General features: G+C 49.7%; 1 protein-coding gene across 1 annotated transcript; it reads left to right on the forward strand.

The window, feature by feature from the left end:
* Nucleotides 1-3,790: 3,790 nt before the first annotated feature.
* Gsc (goosecoid homeobox) lies at nucleotides 3,791-5,453 on the forward strand. Its single transcript, XM_052186689.1, has 3 exons — nucleotides 3,791-4,145; nucleotides 4,681-4,940; nucleotides 5,298-5,453. The coding sequence occupies exons 1-3, from the start codon at nucleotides 3,791-3,793 to the stop codon at nucleotides 5,451-5,453; spliced, it is 771 nt and encodes a 256-aa protein (XP_052042649.1).
* The last annotated feature ends 20,054 nt before the right edge of the window (nucleotides 5,454-25,507 follow it).

Below are 25,507 nucleotides of genomic sequence, written 5' to 3' on the forward strand. Positions count from 1 at the left end.
GCTTAAAACCATAGGTCTCTGTGCCCTCTGTCTCCCGAGGGAGTTCTTCCAAATCCCTATGTCGTCCTTGCATAGCTCTAAAAAGGATGCATTAGCTTTTTTGCACATAGCTTGGAAAACTCCTATGTAAACCATGTACCTAAAAACCCTACATAAAATGTCCAATTAGAAATTGCTCCATGTACAGGCAAGAAATTGAGTGTTTAAGAAATAAAGCCTGAAGAGCTGGGGCCTCCAACCCATCTCCTGCCCCCCCTCCCAGCTGGGGGGGGGACGCTATAAGTCTGAGATGTAAGACAGCCCTCTGAAAGATACCCAGATGAGCACTCCAAACTTGGGCGCTATGTTTTAAATTAGAAAAGCAATTTAATTTACACTCTGAATCAATTTGGTACCAGAGCAGGCTGTCTTCGATAGACGCCAAACAGCAAATACACCTTATGCATGAGGAATCCACTGATCCATTCTTTAATATCTTAAAAATGAGGGCTATTACTGGGACGAGTGAGTCCCCAAACAAACACATTTTCATAGACTTCTGCGTGGTGATTGCTTTGTGTGAAATCGTGTTTGTGTGATAATAGAGAAAATCAAGGGCGTGTTTACTTATTTCTCACCAAAGCCTCGCTGGCTGCCTCCGGACTCGCTGGTCCTCCCATGCTGAGCTGGGCATGCGGGGCGACAAACAATCGCTTAGCAACTGGAGGGGGACAATTTGCGTGCCTCGCATTTGTTATTTCAATTGCGCCCCGGCCACTCTGGACAAGATGGTTCCTAGTGAGTTGGGGGACACTTGTAGGGTTTCCTCAGAGAAAGCACAGCAAGGGGTCTGGGCCCCTGACTTCCTTCACTGAGTCCAGCTCCCGCGGACAGAGTAGAACAACCTTGGGCTGAGGGGGACAATTGTACCAGGAATGCCCCGCCACGGGAGAGCTCCCTGAGTGTAGCGGTTAAACCCCTGTAGTAGTGTGGCTCTGGTCCTGGAGTTCCGTTCTGGGAAAGTCTTGTATTCTAAGGAAAGAGCTCCAAGATCTTTATGAGACTTTTCTTTATCTTGAACCCAGCCGCAGAGACCCGGCATTTGCCTTTGGGCAGGGGTGGGGCCAGCACACTCCTTTGTCCCAAGGAAAAGAAAAACAAACTCATTAAGTACGAAGGTTTTAAGGGATTCAATTAATCTCAGATTTGCTTAGATTATTTAAAATCCTGAGGCGTCCAAAGAAGGGATAATTTGCCAGGTGGCAATGTTAGGTCTTGGACCCTGGCACCCTTGACTACAGGTGAAGAGCCTCTTCCTTCTAGGGTCCCCAACAAAGTTAGAGGGCTTTGGGAAATCGAGCTGTACAGCGAAACCCGGGGCTTGTTAAAACTGATCACTAAGTACCAAGCTGAAAGAGACACGAAGGGGGCGGGCGTAGGTTTATTTTATTCTTTTCAAAACTCCACAGCTCTTTCAAATCTAGGCTGAGTACCTGTCGGGTCTGGGTCTGAGTCCCCTTAGAAGATGCAGGGGTCCAGGAATCTACCCCAGAAGTTCTATGACTCTCCCTTTTCTGCCTGGCACCCCTGTAAAGGTCTTAAGAGACCCGCCCCTGCATGCGCCTTACCCACTCACTACCACCAACACAAACGAACACAGCGAGGTCACCGCAGCCTCCAGGTCTTGCTCACCAGTTTGCCTCCCTTTAGAACTGAACGTGGGAAAAGGTTGGGGGGCAGCCAGTGTGTCCTGGAACCTGGTGACTGTAATGGGAAGGCTTGGCCTTTCTGAAGGAGGGCTCACACTCCCAAAAGACTTTGTTTCTCTTAAAACAAAAACAAAAATACCGTCACCTCCCAAACTGAAGCCGGTCTCTATCCAGTCCTTACCATCACCCCCAGTTTGCACTGTAAGCAAATCAAGTGTCCTAGGCCATGCGTGGGTGGGCTGGAGGGCGCGGAGGTCCACGAGTGGAGGCCTAGGGGAAGCGTGCTTTCCTTAGCTCCGTGTGGCTGTACCCACACACTGCCTAGTACTGTGTTCACGCGGGACCAAACTTAAACCGCAACGGCATTCTAACCCAGGAAGAGCATTAACAAGAGGTCCGGGAATCTCTTCCAGTGCCAGGGAGGACTTAGCATTTATTGTATGACTTTAGACAGCGTTGAAACTATTTCAGGCATATCAGTGAGAGAGGAATCGCCACAAATCCTTAGGACCTCCAGGAAGTCCTCTACCCAAGTCTTGCCTGGAGAGTGGCCTGCGCGATGGCCAGAGGATGCTCTGCAATACCGAGGCTGGCACCGGGGACACGCGACTTGGGGCCTCTGCTTTCGTTCTGCGCAGGGGGTTGCCTACCTTCCCGGAGGTCGCCCAGCTGCCTGCGCGCAGATCTAGGCTGGCTGCGCCTCCCGCGGCTTGGCCGTGCCTCACGGAGAATCCCGCAAATCATCACGGCCGCCCGCAGTGGCCCGACTTTCGTCCAGGCCGCTGGGGTCCCACGGAGGCCAGAGCGGGCCTGGAAGGATAACTAGAGGCCTTTCGGAGAGCTCCTGATTGAGAGAGAGGCACGCCACTCAATATGTAGAGAAAGGAGACAAGCAGTCCCGGTAAACTCCACTGGTATTAAAACCGAAAAACAATTTTGGGGAACGCACCCCTTCTCCCAGAATAATAATCAGAAAGGTACAGGACCTACCGGCACCCACGCTGGAAGCCTCTGGAAGCATCGCTTCAGAGCGCTCCTCTCCGTGGTGAGTTTTAAACAGTGGCTGAATTTGCTCTTCACTGATATGTTAGGAGCTAGGGAGACTCAGGGTTGTTTTCAGACCCAGAGTGACCGCTTTAAGGAAAAAAAAAAAAAAAAGACAACTTTTACGAAGCCGGGCGCGTTTCTTCTTTCATCGTTTTTGCTCAGAGAAAAATTGGCTTTCGCAAAAAACCAAAAGATTTTGAGAAAGAGACAGAGGGGTGGGGAAGTGATATTAGGCAGCGAGCTCATGGGGGTGGGGGTTGGCTGCGGGGGGGGGGATTTTCAGTCTTAATTGAGGGAGGACACAGCTACTCTCATTTCTTAAAAGCAAACAGATTCTGAAAGGAGTAAAGAGCAGTCCTAAAGTAAAATTAGCCACAATGAATTTGAGCTACAACCATAGGAAATCGCACCCCATAATAGAGAGAAAAGGGTCGGGGCGGAGAGGTGGGCGGCGTAGTTGTTAACTGCGGCAGGACAATAGTATTAATAAGATTAACCTGGGCAATTAGGCCGCCCGCCCAGCAAGGCCGGGGCCGTGCCGGGGCAGCCGAATGGAAAAGATTAGGTTAATTTCATTAATTCTCAATCCACAATCTTTTTCAGGCCCTGTGGCCCCCCTCCTCTTGGATTCTCTCCCCCTCCCCTGCAAGCGCCCCCCGCCCTCCCCCACCCCCCCATTCCACACCACCCAAAGGAAAAGAAAAGGACCAAATCTGGTTCTGTTTGTCATCTGCATATTACCAGGAACTAAATCCAGGATGACGTCGACTCAGTATAAAACCAACAAGAGGTTGAGCCGGTCGGAGCTGCGTCCTACCCGCGGGTTGAGTTCAGCTAGGCGGCGGCGAGGGGAGGAGAGGGCGGGAGGAGGGAGCTCGGACGCAGGGGGCGGGGAGGGGCGCGAGTTGCGCGCTCGCCGGCGCTCTCTTTCGGTTTGCTCGCCCGCGGGAGCAGAGAGTGGGACAACCCCCAACCCCCACCCAAAACAACGCCACTTGGAGACTTCTTCTTCGGCGCGTCCCCGCCGCCCCCCGGTCCCGGCGCGGGGCTCGGGGATGCCCGCCAGCATGTTCAGCATCGACAACATCCTGGCCGCCCGGCCGCGCTGCAAAGACGCGGTGCTCCCGGTAGCGCCCAGCGCCGCGGCTCCGGTGGTCTTCCCGGCTCTGCATGGGGACTCGCTCTATGGCGCGGGCGGCGGCACCTCCTCGGACTACGGCGCCTTCTACCCGCGTCCTGTGGCCCCTGGAGGCGCGGGCCTCCCGGCCGCGGTCGGCAGCTCCCGCCTGGGCTACAACAGCTACTTCTACGGGCAGCTGCACGTGCAGGCGGCGCCCGTGGGCCCGGCCTGCTGCGGGGCTGTGCCACCGCTGGGCGCCCAGCAGTGCTCCTGCGTCCCGACGCCCCCAGGTAGGGTCGCGATCGCGCGCGAGCCGGCCTTCGCCACCGCGGCAGTCATCCGTGGCTACCGGGGCGTGGACGCGCGCTGTGCTCGCGTTATTCACCTGGCACCAACGTTCTTCCTTTGCAAGCCTTCCCGTCTCCATTTATTTATTTATCTTTGACTTTTTATTTATTTATTTGTTTTTGGATACCGGGAGCGGGAGTTTGCACACATCTGCTGCAAACTTTAGGCTAGAGTTAAAGAAACCGAGTCACCTGGAGTCTCCGGGAGACCCCACGCGCGCGCGCGCGGCAATTAGATGAGGGTGCGGAGAGACTGTGATTCTAAAGTGTCTGAACTGGCTTTTAGATGCATGCAGGAGGACGCTTCTTCCACATCCAGGCATCCCTGGTCTCGGTCTCCGTGCTCCCCTAAGACCTAATGCCCCTTGCAGACTTTTCTTTTTAAGTGAGCGAGGGCAGGAGGGCAGCGAGCGAGCGGGTTGGCGTACAGTGCCGAGGGAGGATGACTGACTGACCGCCATCCCTCCCTCTGTCGCAGGCTACGAGGGCCCCGGTTCTGTACTAGTGTCTCCGGTGCCGCACCAGATGCTGCCCTACATGAACGTGGGCACATTGTCGCGCACCGAGCTGCAGCTGCTCAACCAGCTGCACTGTCGGCGGAAGCGGCGGCATCGCACCATCTTCACCGATGAGCAGCTCGAAGCCCTGGAGAACCTCTTCCAGGAGACGAAGTACCCAGACGTGGGCACTCGGGAGCAGCTGGCCCGGAAGGTGCACCTCCGGGAGGAAAAGGTGGAGGTAGGTGAGGGCCCCAGCGGGGGTGGGCTGGGGTAGGGGCGCCTCGCATGGTCCTTCCCTGCCCGCGGTTTTTGCTCAGTCTTCCTTGGTATGTGGCTACTCTAAGAGCATCCAGGAGGTGGGAGGTAGTGGCCTGGAGGCTGCCCGAGGGCACTTTAGGCCCAAGAAGTGTTGTGGAGAAGAGGAAACTTGGAAACAACTCCTTTAGTTGGCCTGGATCGCAGCGATTGCTTGCGATTTCTCCCAGCCAGGCTGAGGTTCCATGGTCAGGCTGCTCCCTGGCCACGCGGGGCCACCCGGTGCCCTGGCGTTGGTGGGCAGTGCTTTTTGGTGACCCACTGTTTGGTTGTGCAACAGGTCTGGTTTAAGAACCGCCGAGCCAAATGGAGACGCCAGAAGCGATCCTCCTCGGAGGAGTCGGAAAACGCCGAGAAGTGGAATAAGACGTCCTCGAAAACTTCGCCGGAGAAGAGGGAAGAGGAAGGTAAAAGCGATTTGGACTCGGACAGCTGACGGCCGCGGGCCGGCCGGGGCGCTTGCCGGACGGACGCAAGGACTTGCACAGACAGTCGATGCTACTTGCACACGCCCTGCCTTGCAGGAGCGGGGTCGAGAAAGCAACGAGGAGCTAGCTGTAAATACTGTACAGGCCCGGGACCGCCGGGGACAGGCGCGTGGGGACCGCAGCCCCGCCGTCCCGGGCTGCCTGCGTGAGCCGCGTTCCCCACCGTAGTATTTATAGTTAAGTTAACGGTGACAATACAATAAAGTAATGGCGATGTAGACCAGCCATGTTGTATTTCCTACCCTAGTGTCATCAGTTGAGGCTTAGAAAATGAAATCTGTTTAGCTGCGACGCAGAGGCACTCAAACGCGGTGAAGTAGGGATGGGGAGGTAGGAACTGGTCTCTCTGGGTATCGTGGGTCTCGGGAAGGGGTGGAGAGTGCAGGTCGGGCTTCACCTTTTCCGTCCTTCCTTCCTTCTTTCCTTGAAGCTTCCTCAGAGTCCCATCCCAACCATTCACTCGGGACCTCTGCTTTCGAACTCACCCTAGACTTAAGGCCAGCGATGATTTGAATTCCTGCGCAAAAAGGATAGCCGTTGTTGGTGCTTTCTTTCTGGCTGTCACCTCCCCAGGGAGCTGTTCCTTCCTCCCTTTGAGCCTAGAGCGTTTGTTTCCACAATACCGACCTGGTGCTTGCAGCCTCCCGGAGTGCCACAGAGAACTGTGTGCGGGAGCACCCGCTGGGGACTTACTTACATTAGGTCCACTGGGTAGTAAAAGTTGGGAAGGACCGAGTGGGTCTCTCTTTCTTACTAGCCTTGTAGAACTCTCTACCAGAGGAGTGAGTCCCTGCTCCCCAACAACCAGACACCATCCACCCCTGAAGGAAAGAGCACTCCCTATCTATCTCCTGCTAGTCATAAAATTACTTCTTTCTCTGGAGCAGGGAGGTTCTCTGGTTGCCTTCTGTGCTGAAATGGCTTTAATATGTTAAACTTTTAATTAGTTCTACCTTAAGTGTGTTTATCTAGGAGGAAGCCTAACCGTGAGGCTCACTCCTTGGCTATGGAACTGGGGGGCTTGCTCTACCCTGAGCCTATGACTAGAAATAGTGCAAGAAGAAAACACTCTGATTTATGGGGAGTACTTTTTTCTCACAGTTTGTAGGATTATAAGGCCAATGTGACTAAGCCCAGGATTGACATAAAATATGTAATAACACCTAATATAGCTATTTTTCTTTAATCTGGGATCTCAGGCTGGCCTTGGACTCCAGATGCCCCTGCCTTTACCTCCTCTGCTGGGATCATAGGCCCACTACCAACTTCGGTCCTGCTTTTAAAATAAACATCCTCACTTAAATGCTTTATGCAAAAAAAGAAAGGGCTGGGAGGACAGATCTGCCTGCAGGGGAAGATCTCTGTCTTTCATATTTACTCTCTCTCTCAGTTTGAGCTGTCTCTGATACTGGCCACCATAGCTGTAAAACAGGCACAGACATAGGGATCAACTTTCCAAGGCTGTAAATGTTTCGGGTGCTAATTCAGAGTGGCATCACAAAATACATGATGTGGCTGCATAAATAATAATAATAATAATAATAATAATAATAATAATAATAATAATATGGCTTTTATAATATATCAGGACTAATACTTCAGAACTTGCTTCACTTGTGTCTTCATCCTCCAAGAACTCTGAGATGCGGCATACTGTCAGCCAGTGTCAGGGAAGAGGTTTCTGAAAGGTTAAATATTTTTACATCATGCAGCACATAAGAAATCAAAGGCACGGTGGTTTCACTCAAGTGAATCTTGTCCGTGATTGGAAATAGTTTCGAGCATCACAGTTTCTGTGAAAAAGCTTCCAAGAAGATGGACAATTCTAGATGTGCCTTGGAATAATGGCTTTTTATCTTCTCTTTAGACACCAGACTTCCAGGGTGAGAGGGCATGGACTTCTGGCACCCCACTTGGTAACAGTTGTGTTCCTGGATGGGGGGGGGGCAGTGCTGTTGGATAGAAAGGAGCATCTGAGGGGCATCTGTGTAACATTCTACCCAGAGATCTGCTCTCGATCTGCTCTCTCATTTATAATACACCTCCATGTCCCCTTTCATCTGACCTGCCCTCCAGCTTGTTAGACAAGGGAATCTTGTAAAGAGAATCTTCATTTTTCTGGTCTGGGAAGAGATCTATGGCTAGAGACAGGGAGAACGGAGATCGCGGGGGTCCTCTCCTCCCAAGAACACCTGGTGAGAAGTTGCCCGTAATTTGGAGGTGTGTGAACAGAAGAGCCTGGAGCCAGCGATCCCTCTGGCTTGGGGCAGATCCGATGTGGCTGGCTGGAGACCCCGCCCCGCCCCCTCCCCAGCCTCTCTGCTTGGAGTTCCCTGTGAAGTGCTGTAGCTCACAGGAAATAAGTATGATAAACGTCTGGAGGAAAGTCAGCAAGGTTGGCCTAATTATAGTCCGCCCTCCCTTCTGCATGCCCCAGGCAGCTGTGGGGCTCAAGCCTCTCTTGTAGCTGGCTGTCAGTGTCAGACAGGGCCGGATGGGGTCACAGGGCAGAGAGAGAGAGAGAGAGAGAGAGAGAGAGAGAGAGAGAGAGAGAGAGAGAGAGAGAGAGAGAGAGAGAGAGAACTGGGGCCTGCTGATTTTCTTTAGTGGAACTTTGAATCAGTGTTGGAAAGTCGTGCATGTGTGTGGGTAAGGTGTGGGCTCAGTGACTTGTCTGAGGGTTTTCCGTCTCACACCCCTGCAACCCGCCCATTTCAAAGCCAGTCAAGTGGAAGCACAGAGCTAAAGTCAACAGCTATCGGGGTCCGTGGTCCAGCAAAGCTCCTGGTCCTTGAGTTCGGATAAATCAAGATGCCTTGAGGAACCTAACTTGTTCTTTTGGATCCTGACAGAATGTGAGCAGAAGCTCAGCGGTAGCAAGTGACTGTGGGATGAACGTAGCTACCTCAGGGGGACCCGGGGATTCGTACTGTGCAGAACAGTCCAGTAAAGGATAAGAATTTCCCTTACAATGGTCTAGCATTTTCTACGGCCAGCCTTTCTAGACACATCCCAGGCCCACTTTATCCCCCTTTATTCTATCTATCTATCTATCTATCTATCTATCTATCTATCCATCCATCCATCCATCCATCCACCCACCCACCCACCCACCCACCCACCCACCCACCTACCTACCGGACTGGGTTTTACTTTGTAGCCTTAGCTATCTTGGAACTCATGACATAGACCAGGACATTCTATAGCTGCTTCTACTGCTGAAGTTAAAGATATGTGTTGTCATGCCTGATGACTTGTTTTGCAGGTAAGAATTTGGGGGCGTGGGGCCATTGAACAGTAAGTGGCAGAGCAGGCCCTGACTCCCCCGCCTGCCAGCAACTTCCCACACACCACCACATCTTTCCTTGTGAAGAGGCATAGTATAATATTTGCTAGGCACCCCTGGTCACTTGTGCCATGTGTGTGTGGGGGCCTGGTTGGAAGGAGTTGAGGGATGAGAGATACATGTGTGTATGAAAGGGGGTAAGATTGGGGGATCCAGATTTCTATCTTTTTCCTGGAGAATGTGTAGTCATTATTTGTACCTGCCTGGCTTTGTGCAGTTTGTAAACTACTGCTGACCAAGCAGTCAGTATTCAGGGAGAGTGTATTTTAATTACAGTTCTTTGATCAGCTTGTGTTTTATTGATGTTTGAACTTTGAACCCAAAGTTCAAGGCTTTGTTTTGCTTTTCTGGGGACAAAATGGCCTTTAACTGAGGCAGTTCCACCTTAGCATATTGAGTGCCAGGGTTAGATGCACTAGTATGGTGTTTTAATATATATGTATATGTATGTTTATGTATGTGTGTGTATGTATATATGTAAGAGGTAGAAATAGATTGATTCTTGTTTCACTTCATTACATGGTGGCTGCTAAAGTCCAGGAGGTCAAAATGACAGAGAGAGCATTTTCCAGGTAGTTGATGTGACTGGACTTTGAAGCCACCCAGATCCCAGCTTCCATCAGAAAGTGTTCCCATCCTCATCCTGGCAGGATAGGCTGTGTGTCTGTCAGCCTTCTTCCCCACCTGCAGGATGGTTTTAAGGGGAGGGGAGACTGGAGAGAGAGGAAGGGACCCAACTGAGCGTCTGACACATTCGTTTATTATCCCTGGGTCTGACCAGCTGATCAATGCCCCACCTAAGCAGATTAAGGAACGCCCCTTGTTTTTAATCATTGTTGGTTTAGGAGCCTATGCATGACCACAGGGCACAGTCTGCTGTGATGGTGTGAATTTAGAAGCCTCTGCTAGGATGCAAAAGCTCTCATTCCTACCAAAGCCCCGGGTCTTAGAGTATAGAGGAATATTTGCCTTGGGTTTGGATTTGATTTCCAAATTTTGTGAAATGACCTTGAAGTTTTTCCAAAAGTAAAACTGCGGCCAGTGAAGAGACCCTTGGACTTTCTGACAGGGAGATCTGGGTTGCCTGGCAGTGCGGCCCTCTCCTCGCTGAACCGACATGAGACTTTTCCCTGATGCCTGTCCCTAGGGTCATGCGACCAAGCGGAAGACCTGCTTATCATGGCTTGGTTGCTAATCTGGGGAAAATAAAAGAGATCTGTCTTTGCAGTCCGAGCGGCCCATAGAACCAGTGTGGTGAATTATGGCTTATTATAGCAACAAAAGTGGGTCTGTAAGTTTTGGATTCCCGAAGCCTGCCTCTGTTCCCAAGTGTACAGCCCTGGGAAGCATCAGCAAGGAACAGGCTTGGGAGTCCCTCACCCACTCTCCCCTCTCTCCGAGAGTCCTTCCACTTGGAACTTACGTTTCCCTAACGAGGTCCTGAGAGTCTGTTGACTGTATGTATCTAGCTGTCTGTTTTAACAGCCTCGACTGCATTTGTTCCCTTATGCGCTGGAGACACTAGAAGCTGATTTATAGAAGCTGTGATTAGTGGGATACTTTTAGCCTCCATGCAGAATTTAAAAGCATCCATGTCAATTCCTCACTGATTGCCAGGAGCGTAATGTAGGGCAGTGCTAAGGCCCTCCTGACAACCTACCAGGCTGACCCAGCAAAGGCCGTGCCGCAGAACTGGGATGTGGGAACTTGATTTAGTTTTTCTCTTTTGGAGGGCTGGGATGGAATATATATACATATATATATATATGTACATGTATGTATGTATGTATATGATGCACGTATATATATAGCACATATAACACACACACACACACAAAACAATACCTGAGTTGTCTAGTTTTAAGCATGCAGTTGTGACTACATAGTCCAACACAGTGGGTATAGACCCCTGTCTTCCTGGTGACAACTGACCCCTTGGCAGAGAAATCTGCCCCCAGCCTGAGAGGCCATGGGCTCTGGTGGCTTGTGCCACAGCTGAGGGGTTGCCTCATACAGCCTGGGGTCACACAATGAATCTCACAGTGCCCCTTTAATCTTGTCCCACACTCATCGCCGACATCACTTCCTAAGGCCAAGAGAGGGAGGCTTCCTTCCACATGGGTATGAAGAAGCCTCCTTTGAAATCCCTCTAAGTGCTAACTATGGGAGCAGAAAAAGAAAACCACACTTCTGGAACTGGGAGGTCCGGCTGACTTGTCTGTCGGGCACAACCCCCCTCTGCCAGGAAGACTCAGCACCCCATGAAGCTGGAATCCCAGCTGGCCCTTTCATCTGTGAGCATCTCCAAGACCAGATGGCTGGGCTGTCAGGAGACACGCATGCTCAACATTGTTTTGTGTTGGGGGAATAAATGTTTAAATCCCGAAACCAAGTGAATCGTTTTCTACTGAAGTGAGCAGGGCTACAGATTACTTGAGTGTCGATTTACACAGAACCTGTGAAGAGTTCTCCACCCTCCTCTCCTCTCCCCTGCTCCCCCACCCCAGCCCCAGTGGTGCTGGCTGCTGGCTGAATACAGGCAGTGATAGTGAAGGCAGAAAGAGAGGCACCCCTCCCTCCCTTCACTCTCCCTATAAGACTTTCCCTGGCCTCTATCTTTTTTCTTCCACAGAGAAATTGGCCTCAGGTACAGGGTGAATGGAGAAAAACTTCTTGAAATTTCATTTTAAGTTCTGTAATGATCTCAGATCTTACTATATTGCCTAGGCTAGCTTTACATTCAGTTTTCCTACCTCAGTTTCCCAAGTGCTGGAATTAAAGATCTGCTCTAACACACCGGCCTACTTAAACAAACAAAACAAGGTAACTCTAAGACAGGCTTAGTGTGTAGCTCACACCTGCAATCCTAGCACTAGGGAAGCTGAGCAGGGAAGATCATATAGGAATTGGAGGCCAGCCTGGGCTACATTGTGAGGTGGGTTTTTTTTTTTTTTGTTTTTTTTTGTTTGTTTGTTTTTTTGTTTTTTTGTTTTTCTAGGCCAACTTGGGCTACAGAGCTAGAGACCTTATATAGGAAAAAATAAAAGTAGAAAATTTAAAAATATAGGAAATGTTTTCTGCAGTGCTCAGGGATGCTACAAAAGTAGGTTAGAAGCTTTAGAAGATTAACGGTTGAACTTTTAGGATAATTTCCCCATGTGTGCCCATGTCTAATCCTTTCTGCTCTCTGGCTGGGGCTGTGGCCATCTTGTTCTATGAGTGTCCTAGCTGCTTTGATAACATCATTGTGTCTGACAGTGTTTCCAGGGCTTTATTATCACAGAATTTAATCTGCACATGCTCCTCAGAGGTTGGCATGGCCTTCAATTCGGGAGACTGAACCCAGGCCACGGTGCATGCTAGAAAGAGCTTTGACTCTCAGCTGCATCTCCATCCAGCCTCAAGGTTGCCCCTAAATGCCTCGCCACCATGTATAAAGGAAAGTGACTTCAGCCAAGGAAGGCCAGCCATCGGGCTCACGTCCCAGCATGCTCCTAGACTGTGGAGTGTTTCCCTTAGCAAGGGCCAACCAAGGTACCTGGCTGGAGCGCCTGCCTGGCAGGGAAGGAGCTGTGTGACCTTCGAGCTTCAGTCTCCTGGGGAGAATTATAACCGTTTTGTGCTTCGGATGGGGTCGTTAAACTCTAACGTTATAATTTCCGGCAACACATGCAAATTACCTGGGGCTCTGGGAACACAATTACTAATCATGGTAAATACATCATCACGTGAAGGACAGTCTGAGCACAGAGTCAAACATACCTTCTACAAAGATTAAGAAGGTGCCTAATATGTGTCAGAAGATGTCCCAGATGCTGACATGTTCCAGATGTTGCCTTTCTAGACCCCTCCCTCCCTCCCTCCTCTCTCTCTCTCCCTCCCCCTCCCCCCTCTCTCCCTTTTTCTCTTACTGAACTAGAAGCTCCTTGGGATGGCCAATGAGTTCCCGAGATCTTCCTGTATATATCTCCTCAGCTCTGAAGTTACAGGCTTGTATCACCATGTCCAGCTCTTACCTGAGTTCAGGGGATCCGAACTCAGGTTCCTTTAGCCCAGTAAGCATTTCAGTCACAGAACCATCTCCCTAGAGTTCAAAGCTACATAGAGTCGAAAGTAAGCCTGAGCTACATCGTGGGACCCTGTTTCAAAACACGAAGACCTGTGGATATAGCTCAGTGGTAGATCATTTGCCTGTAGCATGTGTAAGGTCCTGGGTTTCATCACCAACACTGCAAATAAAAAAAAAAAAGTAAAATCAACTAGGTATGGTGGTACATGCTTTTAGTCCTAGCACTTGAGAGGCAGAGGCAGGCAGATCTCTGAGTTCGAAGCCAGTGTGGTCTACAGAGCGAGTTCCAGGACAACCAGGACTACATAGAGAAAACCTGTCTCAAACAAAGAAACAAACAAAACCCAACCTCTAAACAACAACTAAATATAATAACTAACAATATTTTTAAAAAGAAATATCCTCTTTATCTTCTTAAAGGTTCTACCTCCAAATATAGCCACATAAGCACTCTAGATTTTTACCCCCAGAGTCTTGGGTAGCACATCCCTTTCTCAGTAGTCTGGGCCTTGTCAATGGAGCCAACATCTTCGCAGACTTAACTCACCCAATCAATGGTGGGTTTCTCATGTGCTTTTTCCAGTTTTATGAATCAATAATGCTTGCCACAGTTTCTGTGGCCCACAGACTGGAGTCTTGGCAGGCCTCTTCCGAACAATCCTGTGCAAGTCTGCTGTCACACCATCACAGAGCTAGCCTGGGTCACGAATCTCCATCCCTCTTTGTCCTTGGCTGGTGAGTAGGGTCAAGGGTCTGTTCTTTCACTGTTTGTTTATTTATTTCGAGACAAGAGCTGTTGCTCAGGCTGGCCTTGAACTCTCTAGCCGAGCTAGTAGAGGCTGACCTGGAACTCCCAATTCTCCTGCCTCTACCTCTTGAATTCTGGGGTTATAGGCAGATTGTCAGCAAACTTAATTATACTGTGCTGGGGATTCCTGCATACTAGGCGAACACCCTGCGGACTGAGCTGTGGCATCCTGACATCCCAGCCCTGGTGGCTCTGTGACTGATAGAGAGCTCACAGGCCAAGAGCCAAGAGGTCCCGAAACCCCCTGAGAGCAGTCTTTTGTGTCCTACATCATATCTTACTCTCTTGGTGACAAAGCAACCTTGGATTCCTATCTTGTGTCCTGCTATCTTTATTTTTTTCTTTTAAATGGCAGTTAAGGCCTATGTTTTCCCTAGGGCACAGTCTGTGTCTGCCCAGAAGATCACCAGCCTGCCCAGATAACCTGGTCTTTTCAGAAGTCCAAAGCCAGCTCTGAGAGGGCATCTCTGGTATACTCTGGCTTCCCCCGTGTCTCAACCAGTGCTTAAGGGAAAAGCCTTTCTCTACTAGCAACATTCTCTAGGCCCTGCTGAGCTGAAGGCTTCCAAGTGGAGGGGTCATTTGGATAGTGACCAGTATCCTCTAGGGATGGGAGTGACCACTATGCAGCTGACCACACAGAATGCATGTCTTTTTTTTTTTTTTTTTTTTTTGCATCAAGGGCTAATTGGCTACAAGGATGCTGACCTCTTCCCAGTGCTTTTCTCAGCTCTGAGCCAGAAAGATAGCATGGACTCACTTAGAAAGAACACCAGTTTCCGGAGCAGAAATCAAGAGATCTGGTGGGCTGTCCCTTCGCAGTCCTTTTCTCTAGAAGCGTCCATTGCCAGGATGATGGCTCTCTGGCTGGCTTTTTTGTTTGTTTGTTTTGTTTTTTTTGTTTTTTTGTTTTTTGTTTGGGTCCTCAGCGGACACCACTGATTTTCAATCATTTCGAACCTATTCGGATAAATCATAGAAGCCGGCTCTATTTCCGAGGTCCTGAGGGGTTGGTTTGCATTTGGTCTGAATTACTCTGCTGTTGACAGACAGCAGTAAAAACACATTTGCAGGCAGGACGGAGTGGTGGGGAGAGCAGGGCAACTACAGACAGAGTGGGCAACTTGGCTGTGTTTCCTGAAGTCCCTCCAGCCGGGTGACACAGGCAAGCCATTTAATCTCTAAGAGATGTGTTTGCTTCGAGTATAAAACAGAGTTAATAACTCAAGCTCCTTTGTTCTCTCTAAGGCAGATTACAGAGGGATCTTGGAAGCCTAAAAGCAACTTTCCCCCCGTTACTTTCCCTGGAGAGGGAGGGATGAGCAGAGTCCTTAGATGAATTGGATGTGATATGGCAGAGTATGATGTTGGTAGCAGTCCATTTTTTTTTTTTTTTTTTTTTTGCTTGTGGAATATTTGCAGGGAGGAATCTTTTTATAGGCTCAGGATAGAACATCTAAGGGGCCAAAGCTACGTGAAAATAGTCTGGTTCTTGAAGGAAACAAAATAAACAAATAAAAGCCAACCACAGCCCTGGATACCTCGGCTTGCTGGAGGCCTCGCCCTGTTCAGTGCTGGCGAGCAAGGGTAAGTTACGTGAAGCAGGAGTTTGTCAGAGGAGGTGTGGCGAGGGGCTTGTACCAGGCAGGGCACATCTCTATCAGACTCTGATGCTGACTTGCTGCTGTGAGGCAGAGGAAACTCAGCGCGCACAGACTGTTCCTAGTCTGCCCAGAGCTCTGGGAGAAGGGGACGGTTGCTGAGGGGGCATATTAAGGCTTATCTAGGATGTAGTCCTTCAACTCAAGGCCGGAGGATGAGAAGAATCTGGGACCCAGGCCAGCAGAGTCATGCTGGTGGGAAGAGCCCTGAAAACAGGCAGGCTATGGGATACATACGTTAGGGTAATGGGACAAGTGGTCCAGGATGGTGCTTCCAGCGTGGGGCCTGCTCTGGCTCCCAGGGCTAGGGGAGGCTTGCAGAATAGCAGATTCGGGGCCCCAGCATGCTCTTAGGCAATTCATAGTGAGCCTGAACTGTCATCTGGGCCAAGGTCTTCAGAAGAATTTGCTCCTGGGAATGGTAAACAGCCTTCCCTTGGGAACATTACTTTTCGGCAACACTGGGTCAAAGGTCCCATACGTGAGCATGGTCTCCTCTCTCTTGATCTTTTCTTGTTTCTTTCTTTACCTCAGTGCAGCCCTTCCTTGCCTCTATTCCAGATTATTCCGAGGACCCGACCCAGGGTCTTCACCTTCTCATTCCACCTTGAATTTTCTTCCTGTTTCTGTTTCTCACTGCCTCGTCTCTTCTTCAGCCTCCCCTACCCTCCTTTGGCATCTTCACCTTTTGCCAGGGCTGAAGGATGTGGAGAGGAGCCGAAACAGCCTCTACCCTCAGTGGCTCCCAGCACGGGAGGCAACAGTCACAGCAGTGCTTCTGATGACGGCGACATAAACCAGGACTGGTATGGGGCTGAGCGAGGACATATGGGGCACATTCGTCTCCACAGTTAGTTTTTTACCGGCCTCAGTTTCCATATCTGTATACTGGGTCTGCAGAAAAGAGGCTGCCCCTTGGGACAGCCGAGAATACCGTGGGCTACCGTGGGCTACATTGTACTTACACAGCCTGGCCCAGTGGTGTGTGCCCAGCTGATGTTGGTAATGCTGTCTGTCCCAGATGGTCCTGGTTTCAACTCTCTTGGAGGAATGGAACAGGTCCGAAAGTCAAGTTCATGAAGATATTAAAGAACACAGCCCAGAAGCCATTTCCAAGGGGACCCATAAGGGGAATCTATATAGAGTTTAAAGAAGCTGGGGTGGAAATGGGTATAAAAGAAGCCATGAGGGGAGACAAAATGCTCCCCCAGGTTGGTAGGGCTTTAATAGGGCAATGCCCACTACCCCTGGCTTTTCCACACATTTGTTCCAAGTGTCCTCTCTAAGAAAAGATGTCACTGGATCAGCCTAACACCAATGGCGTCTGCAGCTTCATTATATCCAATACTGGACATTAGCGCCTCGTTGTTCACTGGAGGCGGGGAGGGGGGCCTCCTGAGAGACTTCTGGAAGAGAAAGCAGCAAGAGGCCAGGGAACCATTTCCATGCCTAGACAGGTCTCTAAATCCATCTGGTTCCATTTCAGTCCACATAGAACCGCACTGGAGCACTGAGAGCCCTCCTGTCTTTGCCAGTGCCTTTCTTTACAGGTAGGGTAGCCTCCAACTCGAGGGACTTGACCTCGCCTTCCCCTGTCTCTGTGTGTGCACGGGCATATTGTGTGTTTTCAGGAAACAATCCATCAGGAGCAGTGCATGGGAACCCCTTGTCTGGGCAGCGTCCAGTCCATCAACCTGGCCCCCGAGTGGATGCTTTTGGGTTTTTGGAACAGATGAACCCTCCTTTCCTTGGCCTTTACCTTATTGTTGGTTAGGAAGCCACATTCTGTGAGTGTGTGTGTGTGTGTGTGTGTGTGTGTGTTTCAGACAAGATCTTGCTGTGTAACACACTTACAATAATCTTCCCACCCAGCTTTAATTTTGATTTTTAAAGATTTATTTTATTTATATGATACACTGTAGCTGTAGAGATAGTTGTGAGTCATCATGTTCAGGACCTCAGCCCTGCTCGCTCCAGCCCAAATATTTATTTATTATTATAGCTGAGTACACTGTAGCTGTCTTTGGACACTCCAGAAGAGGACATCAGATCTCATTGTGGATGGTTGTGAGCCACCATGTGGTTGCTGGGATTTGAATTCAGGACTTTCAGAAGAGCAGTCAGTGCTCTTACCCACTGAGCCATCTCTCGGACTTTTAAGTGTCACACTTAACATTCTAAGAGAAGCCTCATTCAGAGCTCCTGAGCGGCCACAGGATCCTGAAGGGGGCATTGTTGTCCAGACTTGGTGCTCAGCCACGTGTCAGTCATTGATTTGTGCCTGGCTGAGCCGCAGAAGGGCAGGGAAGACAGTGGGATCAAATGTTACTTTGTATATTTCCTTCACAGATCACTGGGAAATCCAGAGGCGCCTCCAACCCCCACACTCCCCATCCCCCCACCTTCCACCCCCCACCCCCCATCCCCCCACCCCACCCCCCCACTCCTGGCTGTGAGCTCCCAGGCATTGTCCCCAGTCTTCAGTCTTTCCTGGGTCTCTGAGACAGATGGTCTCCCCCACCTTTTTTAAACTGTACAACTTTGGGTAAGGCAGTCCAGGTGAGCCCTCAGTATGAATGCTTCCCCAAGGTGTCCCCTAGTCTCTGAACTTTATTAATTGTTGTTGGTTTCTTCCTGTGTCGAACTCCTCATGTTTGTGGAATATGATTCTGCAGCGTGTCTTGGTAGCGTCCAGATTCACTCTGCTTAGAGGGGTCTGCTATTCCTAAGACCATGGTTGATGCTTAATTCCTGTACAGCTGTTTCCCCCCAGTATTTTCAGAGTCTATTAGCCAAGCATTGGGGTGCTTTGTGTGTCATATTAGTCTATGTGAGGCTGCAGTGGGAGGGGTGGGGAGCAGTTTGCAGCCTGTTTCAAATAAACAAAAAGAGTTTTGTAAATTGCATTAGGGTTGTTAATCTGTTTGGATCCTATTTCAGTATCTGAGGTGACATGAAAGCATCATTTTGGGATTAGAGAGAGGGCTCAGAGGTTAGAAGCACTTGATGTTATTGCAAATGACCCAAGTTTGATTAGCTGCACCCACATTAAAAAGGTCACAACTCTGTGACTCTGGCTCCACAGAATTCAACACACAGCACTGTATATGCTGTGTGTGTGTGTGTGTGTGTGTGCCTGTGTGCGTGTGCGTGTGCGTGTGTGTGTGTGTGTGTGTGTGTGTGTATGTGTGTGTGTTGGTGAGATGGCTCAGCAGTAGAGTTTTTTATGGTGGTTTATATGATAACAACCCCCATGGGACCCCAGAATTGAATGCTAGGGAGTGGCAGTATTTGAAGGCATTAGAAGTATGACCTTGTTAGAGAAAGTGTGTCGTTAGGCTTTGAGATTTCAGAAGCCCATGCCAGGCCCAGTGGTTTTCTCTCTCTCTGCTGCCTGCCAATCAATATGTACAACTCTTGGCTTCTTCTTCAGCACCAAGTCTGCCTGCACGCCACCAGGCTTCCCGCCATGATGGTAATGGACTAACTTCTGAAACTGTAAGCCAGCCCCAATTAAACACTTTCCTTTATAAGGGTTTCTGTGGTCATGACATCCCTTCACAGCAATAAATTGCACACACACACACAGACACACACACACACACACACATACACACACACACCAGAGGGGTCAGAGAGAGAGAGACCCAGAAAGACACAGAGACGGGGGAGAGAAGAAACAGAAAGAGGGCAGAGAGGGAGGAGGGGAAGGAAAAGAAAAAGGGATGGGGGAGGGAGAGAGAGAGAGAGACACACACACACACAGAGAGACAGAGATAGAGAGAGACAGAGATAGAGAGAGACAGAGATAGAGAGAGACAGAGATAGAGACAGAGATAGAGAGAGACAGAGATAGAGAGAGACAGATCATGATAAATACTTGAAGACAAACCTCCAAGACCCCACCCCTGGACCTGGGCTTACACATGATTGTGCACTTCTGTGTGGGTGCTGGGAATTGAACCCAGGTCCCCTGCACGCGCAGTCAGTGCTGCTCACTGAAGTGTATATTCTTTTGCCTGTATTACCACCTTTAACAAAGGGAGAACTCAAGACAACAGCAATTCTCTGAGGGTGTGGGCGGGACACAGCTGGCCTTCCTGTCCAGCCCAGGCTGCCCTCAGCTCCATTCCACATCCCTTTACATTTCTCTTCCCAGAGAGCAATCTTCCCTGCACCCCAGCCTTAGGGTGAGCCGGTGATTTCCCAGCCTCTTCACTGGGACATTGTTTCTCCATGGTCCACTTGCCTGTTCAACAGAAACCTCTGGGCAGCCCTGCTTGAATTGGAAGTCTCCAGGACATGAGCAGGGGACAGTAGTGACTCCATAGGGTCAAGAGGAGCCCCGTCCACAGTGCTGGGCAGACCAGGCAATCCCACAGGTCCTTTGTCTCCACTCAAGAGAGAGTAGCCTGGATTTTCTACTGAGAGGCTCTGAGATGAGGTTTGTGTCCCAGTGGATTCTGGGGATAACAGTTTTCCCAGAATTCAGTTTCCTATGTTTCACACTGGATGAGGAGTATCTGTGTTTCCGTGTGGGGTGGGGTGGGGGGGGGAGGGAGGAGAAATCTGTGCTCTGTATGATGTCGAGGTAATTTTTAATCCTGTAACTTTTTAATTGTCTAATTGTGGCTTCCCCCGCCCCTTCTGTTTTCTTCCTCCTCTTACACCCTCTAATTCTTAAAATACAATGTGCTCTATCCTTATTAGGGAAAAAAATATGTTTATTCATTCCAGGAAAAAAAAGGACAAAATAAACCAGAGACAAAATCTGTAGTCCCTGTGGCACCCTGTAGTGCCCTGTGGTACTCTGTGGCACCCTGTGGCACCCCATGGCATCCTGTGGCATCCTGTGGCACCCCAATGGTACCCTGTGGCATCCTGTGGCACCCCATGGCACCCTGTAGCACCCCATAGCATTCTTGGTACCCCATGGCACCCCGTGGTACCCTGTAGCATCCTGTGGTGCCCCGTGGAACCCTGTGGCACCCTGTGGCATCTGGTGGCATTCTGGTCTGACTTTAATCATCGCCCACCTGATTTATTTTTTCCTATTTTGAGGCTGGGCCTTGTTATGTAGTCCAGGATAGCTTTAAAGTCAGGATTCCCCTGCCTCAGCCTTATGAGATCATAGGGATTTGGCACACTTGAAATTTGTTCTTTTCCTCCCTCTCCCCTCCCTGCCTCTCTCTCCCTCCCCTTCTTTTCACAGGGTCTCTGGGCCTTCAATCCTCTATGTAGCCAAGGCTGGCCTTGAATTTCTGATTTCCCCATCTACATTGCCTGAATGCTGAAATTACAGCCATAGACCATCCTGCCTAGGTTTTATGCTGGGATCAAACTCAGGACTTCACAAATGCTAGACAAGTGCTCTACTGTGTGAACTACAGCCCCAGGCCTCCCCTCTTAGCTCTGTGTTTGCTTGTTGATATGTGTGTAAGTGCCCATGCGTGTTCAGGGGCATAGGTGTGTGCAGGGGCACATGTGTGTTCAGGTGCACGTGTGTGTTTTGGGGGCACATATGTGTTCAGGGGCACATGTGTGTGCAGGGGCACATGTATGTGATGGTGCACACATATGTTTGGGTGCATGTGTGTGCCTGTGGAGACCAGAGGACAAACTTGGCAGTGACTTCTCAGTTCCTCTCCACTTATTATTTTGACACAGGGTCTCTCAATCCATTATAGCTTTCCAAGTAGATGAAGCAGGCTAGCCAGTTCCCCACAGGGATCTGCCTGTCTCCACCTACTACAAAAGCCTGTGTGGGCCCTGGGGAATTGAACTCACATCTTCTTGCTTGCAAAGCAAACACTTTTCGGGTTGAGCTGAGTCGCAGCCTCCTGTTTTGTCCTTAGAGCTAGTCTTGCTAGGCATCCCCACAGGCCTGGAACTTGCTATGTAGCTTAGCTAGCTGCGTATTGGCGGGAATCTTCCTGCCTTCTGGCATCAGAGTGCTGGGATCCACTATGGGCCACCACACTGTGTGTGTGTGTGTGTGTGTGTGTGTGAATGCCAGTGGAGGCCAGAAGAGGGCATCTGGTCCCCTGTAGCTGGAGTTATAGGCAGTTGCCAACTGCCCAATGTTAGCTTTAGGAACCAGACTCTGGCCCTCTGGGAGAGCAGTGCATTCTCTTAACCACTGAGCCATCTCTCTAGCCTACCATATCGCAAAGACAGTTGTTCCTTGTTTTGAAGCATGGCTCAGAGTGGGAGTTACAGGGAGTAGAATGGGGCAGTAGCTGTGCTTTCCATGGCATCTGCCATGTTTGTTTCAATTGCTTGCTTGTCTTAGTTGTTGGGACAGTTAGTGGGAAGCCCAGCAGGACACTGGGCATGGGGCCTCTGGTGGTCTGCATAGGTTTGGCTACCACAGACTCATGTGTTTGAATGCTTGGCCCATAGGAGTGGCGCTATTAGGAGGTGTGGCCTTGTTAGAGTAGGCGTGGCCCTATTGGAGGAAGTGTGTCACTGTGTAGGCGGGCTTTGAGGCTATATATGCTCAATCTGTGCCCAGTGTGATGTAGAACTCTTGGCTCTGTCTCCAGCACCATGTAGGTCTGTGTGCCTTCTACCATGATGATAACCGATTAAACCCTGAAATGGTAAGCCAGCCCTGGTTAAGTGTTTTCCTTTATAAGAGTTGCTGTGGTCATGGTGTCTCATCACAGCAACGGAAACCCTAACTAAGATGGTATCCCTTCCCACAGCCTGCTCTTCCCCTGCCTCCAAACTTTGAAGTTTCCAGGTTGGGTGTCTGCAGGCTGAAACGACATCACATCGACAGAGCATCCAGGCACTGCCCCCTGGATGTGCCCAAGAACACACTACATTTGTAGAAAAGCATGACTTAATGCTACTGGCTGGCCAACTCTGTCTCAATAAACAGAACAGAAAAAATGAAAACCAACCAACCAAACACAAGTTCCTACTTTGATTCTTCTGATACCACTCTTTTGTTGTCATGGCTTCCGGGTTTTTTTTTTTAATTTATTTTATTTTGTTCTTTAGGGTCAACATTACATCTCAGCCATTTTCCCTCAGCAGGCTTTCTCCTAAGCAATGGGAAGAGAAGGCTGCATGTCTCCCTGGCTGTCCAGCAGATGATCTTCAGACACCCCCATCAGTATGGAATGTTCCAGGGGAGACCTTAAGAGCCCATCTCTCACATAATTCTGGAAAGCATTTGTAAAGCATTTTCCAATTTCCATGGTGAATTTATGTCAATGGTGGCTTCCCACTTTCCCTATGAGCCAGGGTCCTTAGGAAAAGCCCCAGAACAGAGGCTTTCTGCAGGGCAAAGAGAATGAACATTCGTATTGACTCTCTGGACAAGTGCCAAGTTGTTTTCCATTCAGCATTTTGGCGAACATCTCAAGAGGCTACTGTGTGTGGTAGTTCCGAACCAGGACCAACAAGTGGGCCTATTTCAATGCCGCCCAGAGACAGTTAGTACAACACTATGGCTCTCTGGGATCCCTGCTCACACTGGAGGTCTGATCTGAATGTGTCCTTGGGATTTGAGTTCTGGGCTTATGTCCCTTCAGGATCAGGAGTTTCCAGTGCAGGGCACGTTACAGATCCACCCTTCCACCCTGCTCTGCTCTGCCTTCTATGAAATGGAAGGGTTGGAGGAGGAAAGGGTAGTTCTAAAATGTGGGATAATACTTGCTGTAATTCTAGATGAAAAGCACAGACGATTTCAGAGTTGAACCGCTGTGGTAAGCCTTAGCACTCGGGAAGTAGAGGCAGGAAGATCCTGAGTTCGAGGCCTCTTAGGGCTACACAGGGAGACCTCTGTCTGATAAAAGACAACATATAAAGTGAAACAACCATTTCACTTAATAGCTATACATGCAAAACATCCTAAATAAATTGTGAGCACACTGACTCCAAAAGCCTTCGAAATAAATTGTAGACGTGGGTCTCTGTATCTGTGGAGCCTGCCATCACAGATCAAAAATATTTTGGGGAAAAATGAGCTTACAAGCTAACTCTATAATCACAGCACTCTGGAGCTGAGGCAGGAGGAGTACAACTTTGAGGTTACAACTCCATGTCTGACATTTAGGACTTCTGATGGAATCTTTCGGTTTTTAGACAGTCCTCCCCTCCAGCTCTGCTGCCTGCAGCCTCTGTAGCTATTGGGCGGGCTTTCCTTGGCACCCAACTCATGGTCTCGCTCCCTGTGGACCTGGATGAGGGCTGTCAGCAGTAGCCGGGCTGTAACCTGAGTGCTCTTAGCTCCTCCACCAAACAAATTAGTCTATCGCTCCCGTGTTTAATATCGTTTACATTTGTAGGACACAGGTAACACTCAGCCAGGTTATTTGACCAAATATCACATGAATGGCCTCCAGCCCAGTTCCCAGGATAGTCTTTGCTTCCCCCTGAAGCTTCCTGACCAGGCTCTGCTGTCCAATTTTCTCTTAGCATTCTTATCTTCAAAATTCCCACCGGATTGGTCCATTAGGTTCTGCTTATAACATTCTACAGCTTTCTAAGCCCAACGCTCCAACTCTCCTGTAGTAGTCTTTCCCCAAACCAGTTCCAGGTCTTTGAACTGCGTGCCCAGGTACATCACTGCAACAGTCCACTTCTCTCTACACCAATTTCCAAGTATTAGGCACTTGCCTTATTGTTGCAACAAAATACTTGTCAAAAGCAAACCGTGGTAGGAGAGGTTGTTTCCGGCTCAGGTTGGTTCCGGCTCACAGTTAGAGGGTTCAGTCCCTCAAAACCCGGGTTGTGTGTGTGAGTCGTGAGTAGGGGCTGCAGGCCACTGGTTACATTGTATCTGCAGGAAGGAATGCTGGCCGCTCTGCTTGGGTTGTCTTTCTGCTCAGTCGGGAACTCTAGCTCAGGGAATGGTGCCACCTACAGGTAGGGCGGATCCGCTCTCCTCAGCTAGTTCAATCCAGAAAACCCTCACATAACATCCTCAGAAGTGATTCTAGTCCTCCTTTCAAACTACAATCTAGGATAACCATCATATTTGTGGTGTTAATGCTGCCTGCTGCATCCAGTGCTTATGCAAGTCTCTGGGTTGCACCAGGTTGCACTTAAACTGTCTGGTTTAAGACCCCCCCCCCCCACCTCACCCCCCAGTGCTCTGAAGACAAGGAGCTTGCCTAAAGATGTGTTTCTCAGAGAGCATTCCCTTAACAAGCGGCCCAGGGAATGCATGTGTGGAGATCATGTAAATCACACAAACACGTTAGCAGAGACCACTCTGCTTCAAGCTAATGACGCTGCCCCAGGCAATGGCATCACAGGACTTCCCGTTTGTGTGAATAATGAAGTGTTGCCGGCTGCCTGGATAGCTAGCTAGCTGAACAAGACCAAAATAGGAGTCAGTGCTCTATCCACTCTTTGGTGAAGGGGGAGGGGGACCTGTTTATGAGTGGTCTCATGAAAGTGCTTGTCAGGCCCCCCACCCCCACCCTACCGCCTTGCTGGTGAAGGTTACCCCATCCTGGCTATTTCAGCCAGGTTCCAGGGGCTGTGGGAGCTCAGACTAACTCTGTAAGCTCTGCCATTTGGAGTGTTCCTCTGTGACATATTTCTCAGGGTTGACCTGTTGTCCTTCGAGGTTGTTTCATGGGGTGATCCTAAGCTTTAAGAAACGTTTAGGGGCCGCCAAGCCTCTCACCCAGTAGTCATGCAGAGCACTTCCCAAGCCTCAGAGTACTTTGGGGGACCTGCAAAAGTCCTTGAATTAAAATTTAAAATCAGAAGAAAGAAATGAATATATTAATAAGGGATGTGTAATCAGGCATGATGGTGAACATGTAGAATTCCAACACATGGGAAGTTGAGGCTAGCCTGGGCTACATTGTATGGTCCAGGCCAATCTTTGCTACAGAGTGAGACCTTGTTAAAAAAAAAAAAAGATTCCATTCGGCCCAATGATATTTATCTCCATATCAACTCAACTGTAAGATAGAGTTTTATTTCATGTTTTACGGAAGAAGGGTCTCACTAAAGCAAAATTCTGTAGGGCCCACTAGAGTCATATAGCCATTCTGTCTGCTGCTTTCTCGTCCCCAGCTGTGACAAGCAAAGTGGCTCCAGTCATGGGCAGGTGTCCCCTGGAGTGGGGTGTGTGGAAACCAGTTGAG

The sequence above is a fragment of the Apodemus sylvaticus genome, chromosome 6, assembly GCF_947179515.1.
Source record: "Apodemus sylvaticus chromosome 6, mApoSyl1.1, whole genome shotgun sequence".
NCBI lineage: Eukaryota > Metazoa > Chordata > Mammalia > Rodentia > Muridae > Apodemus > Apodemus sylvaticus.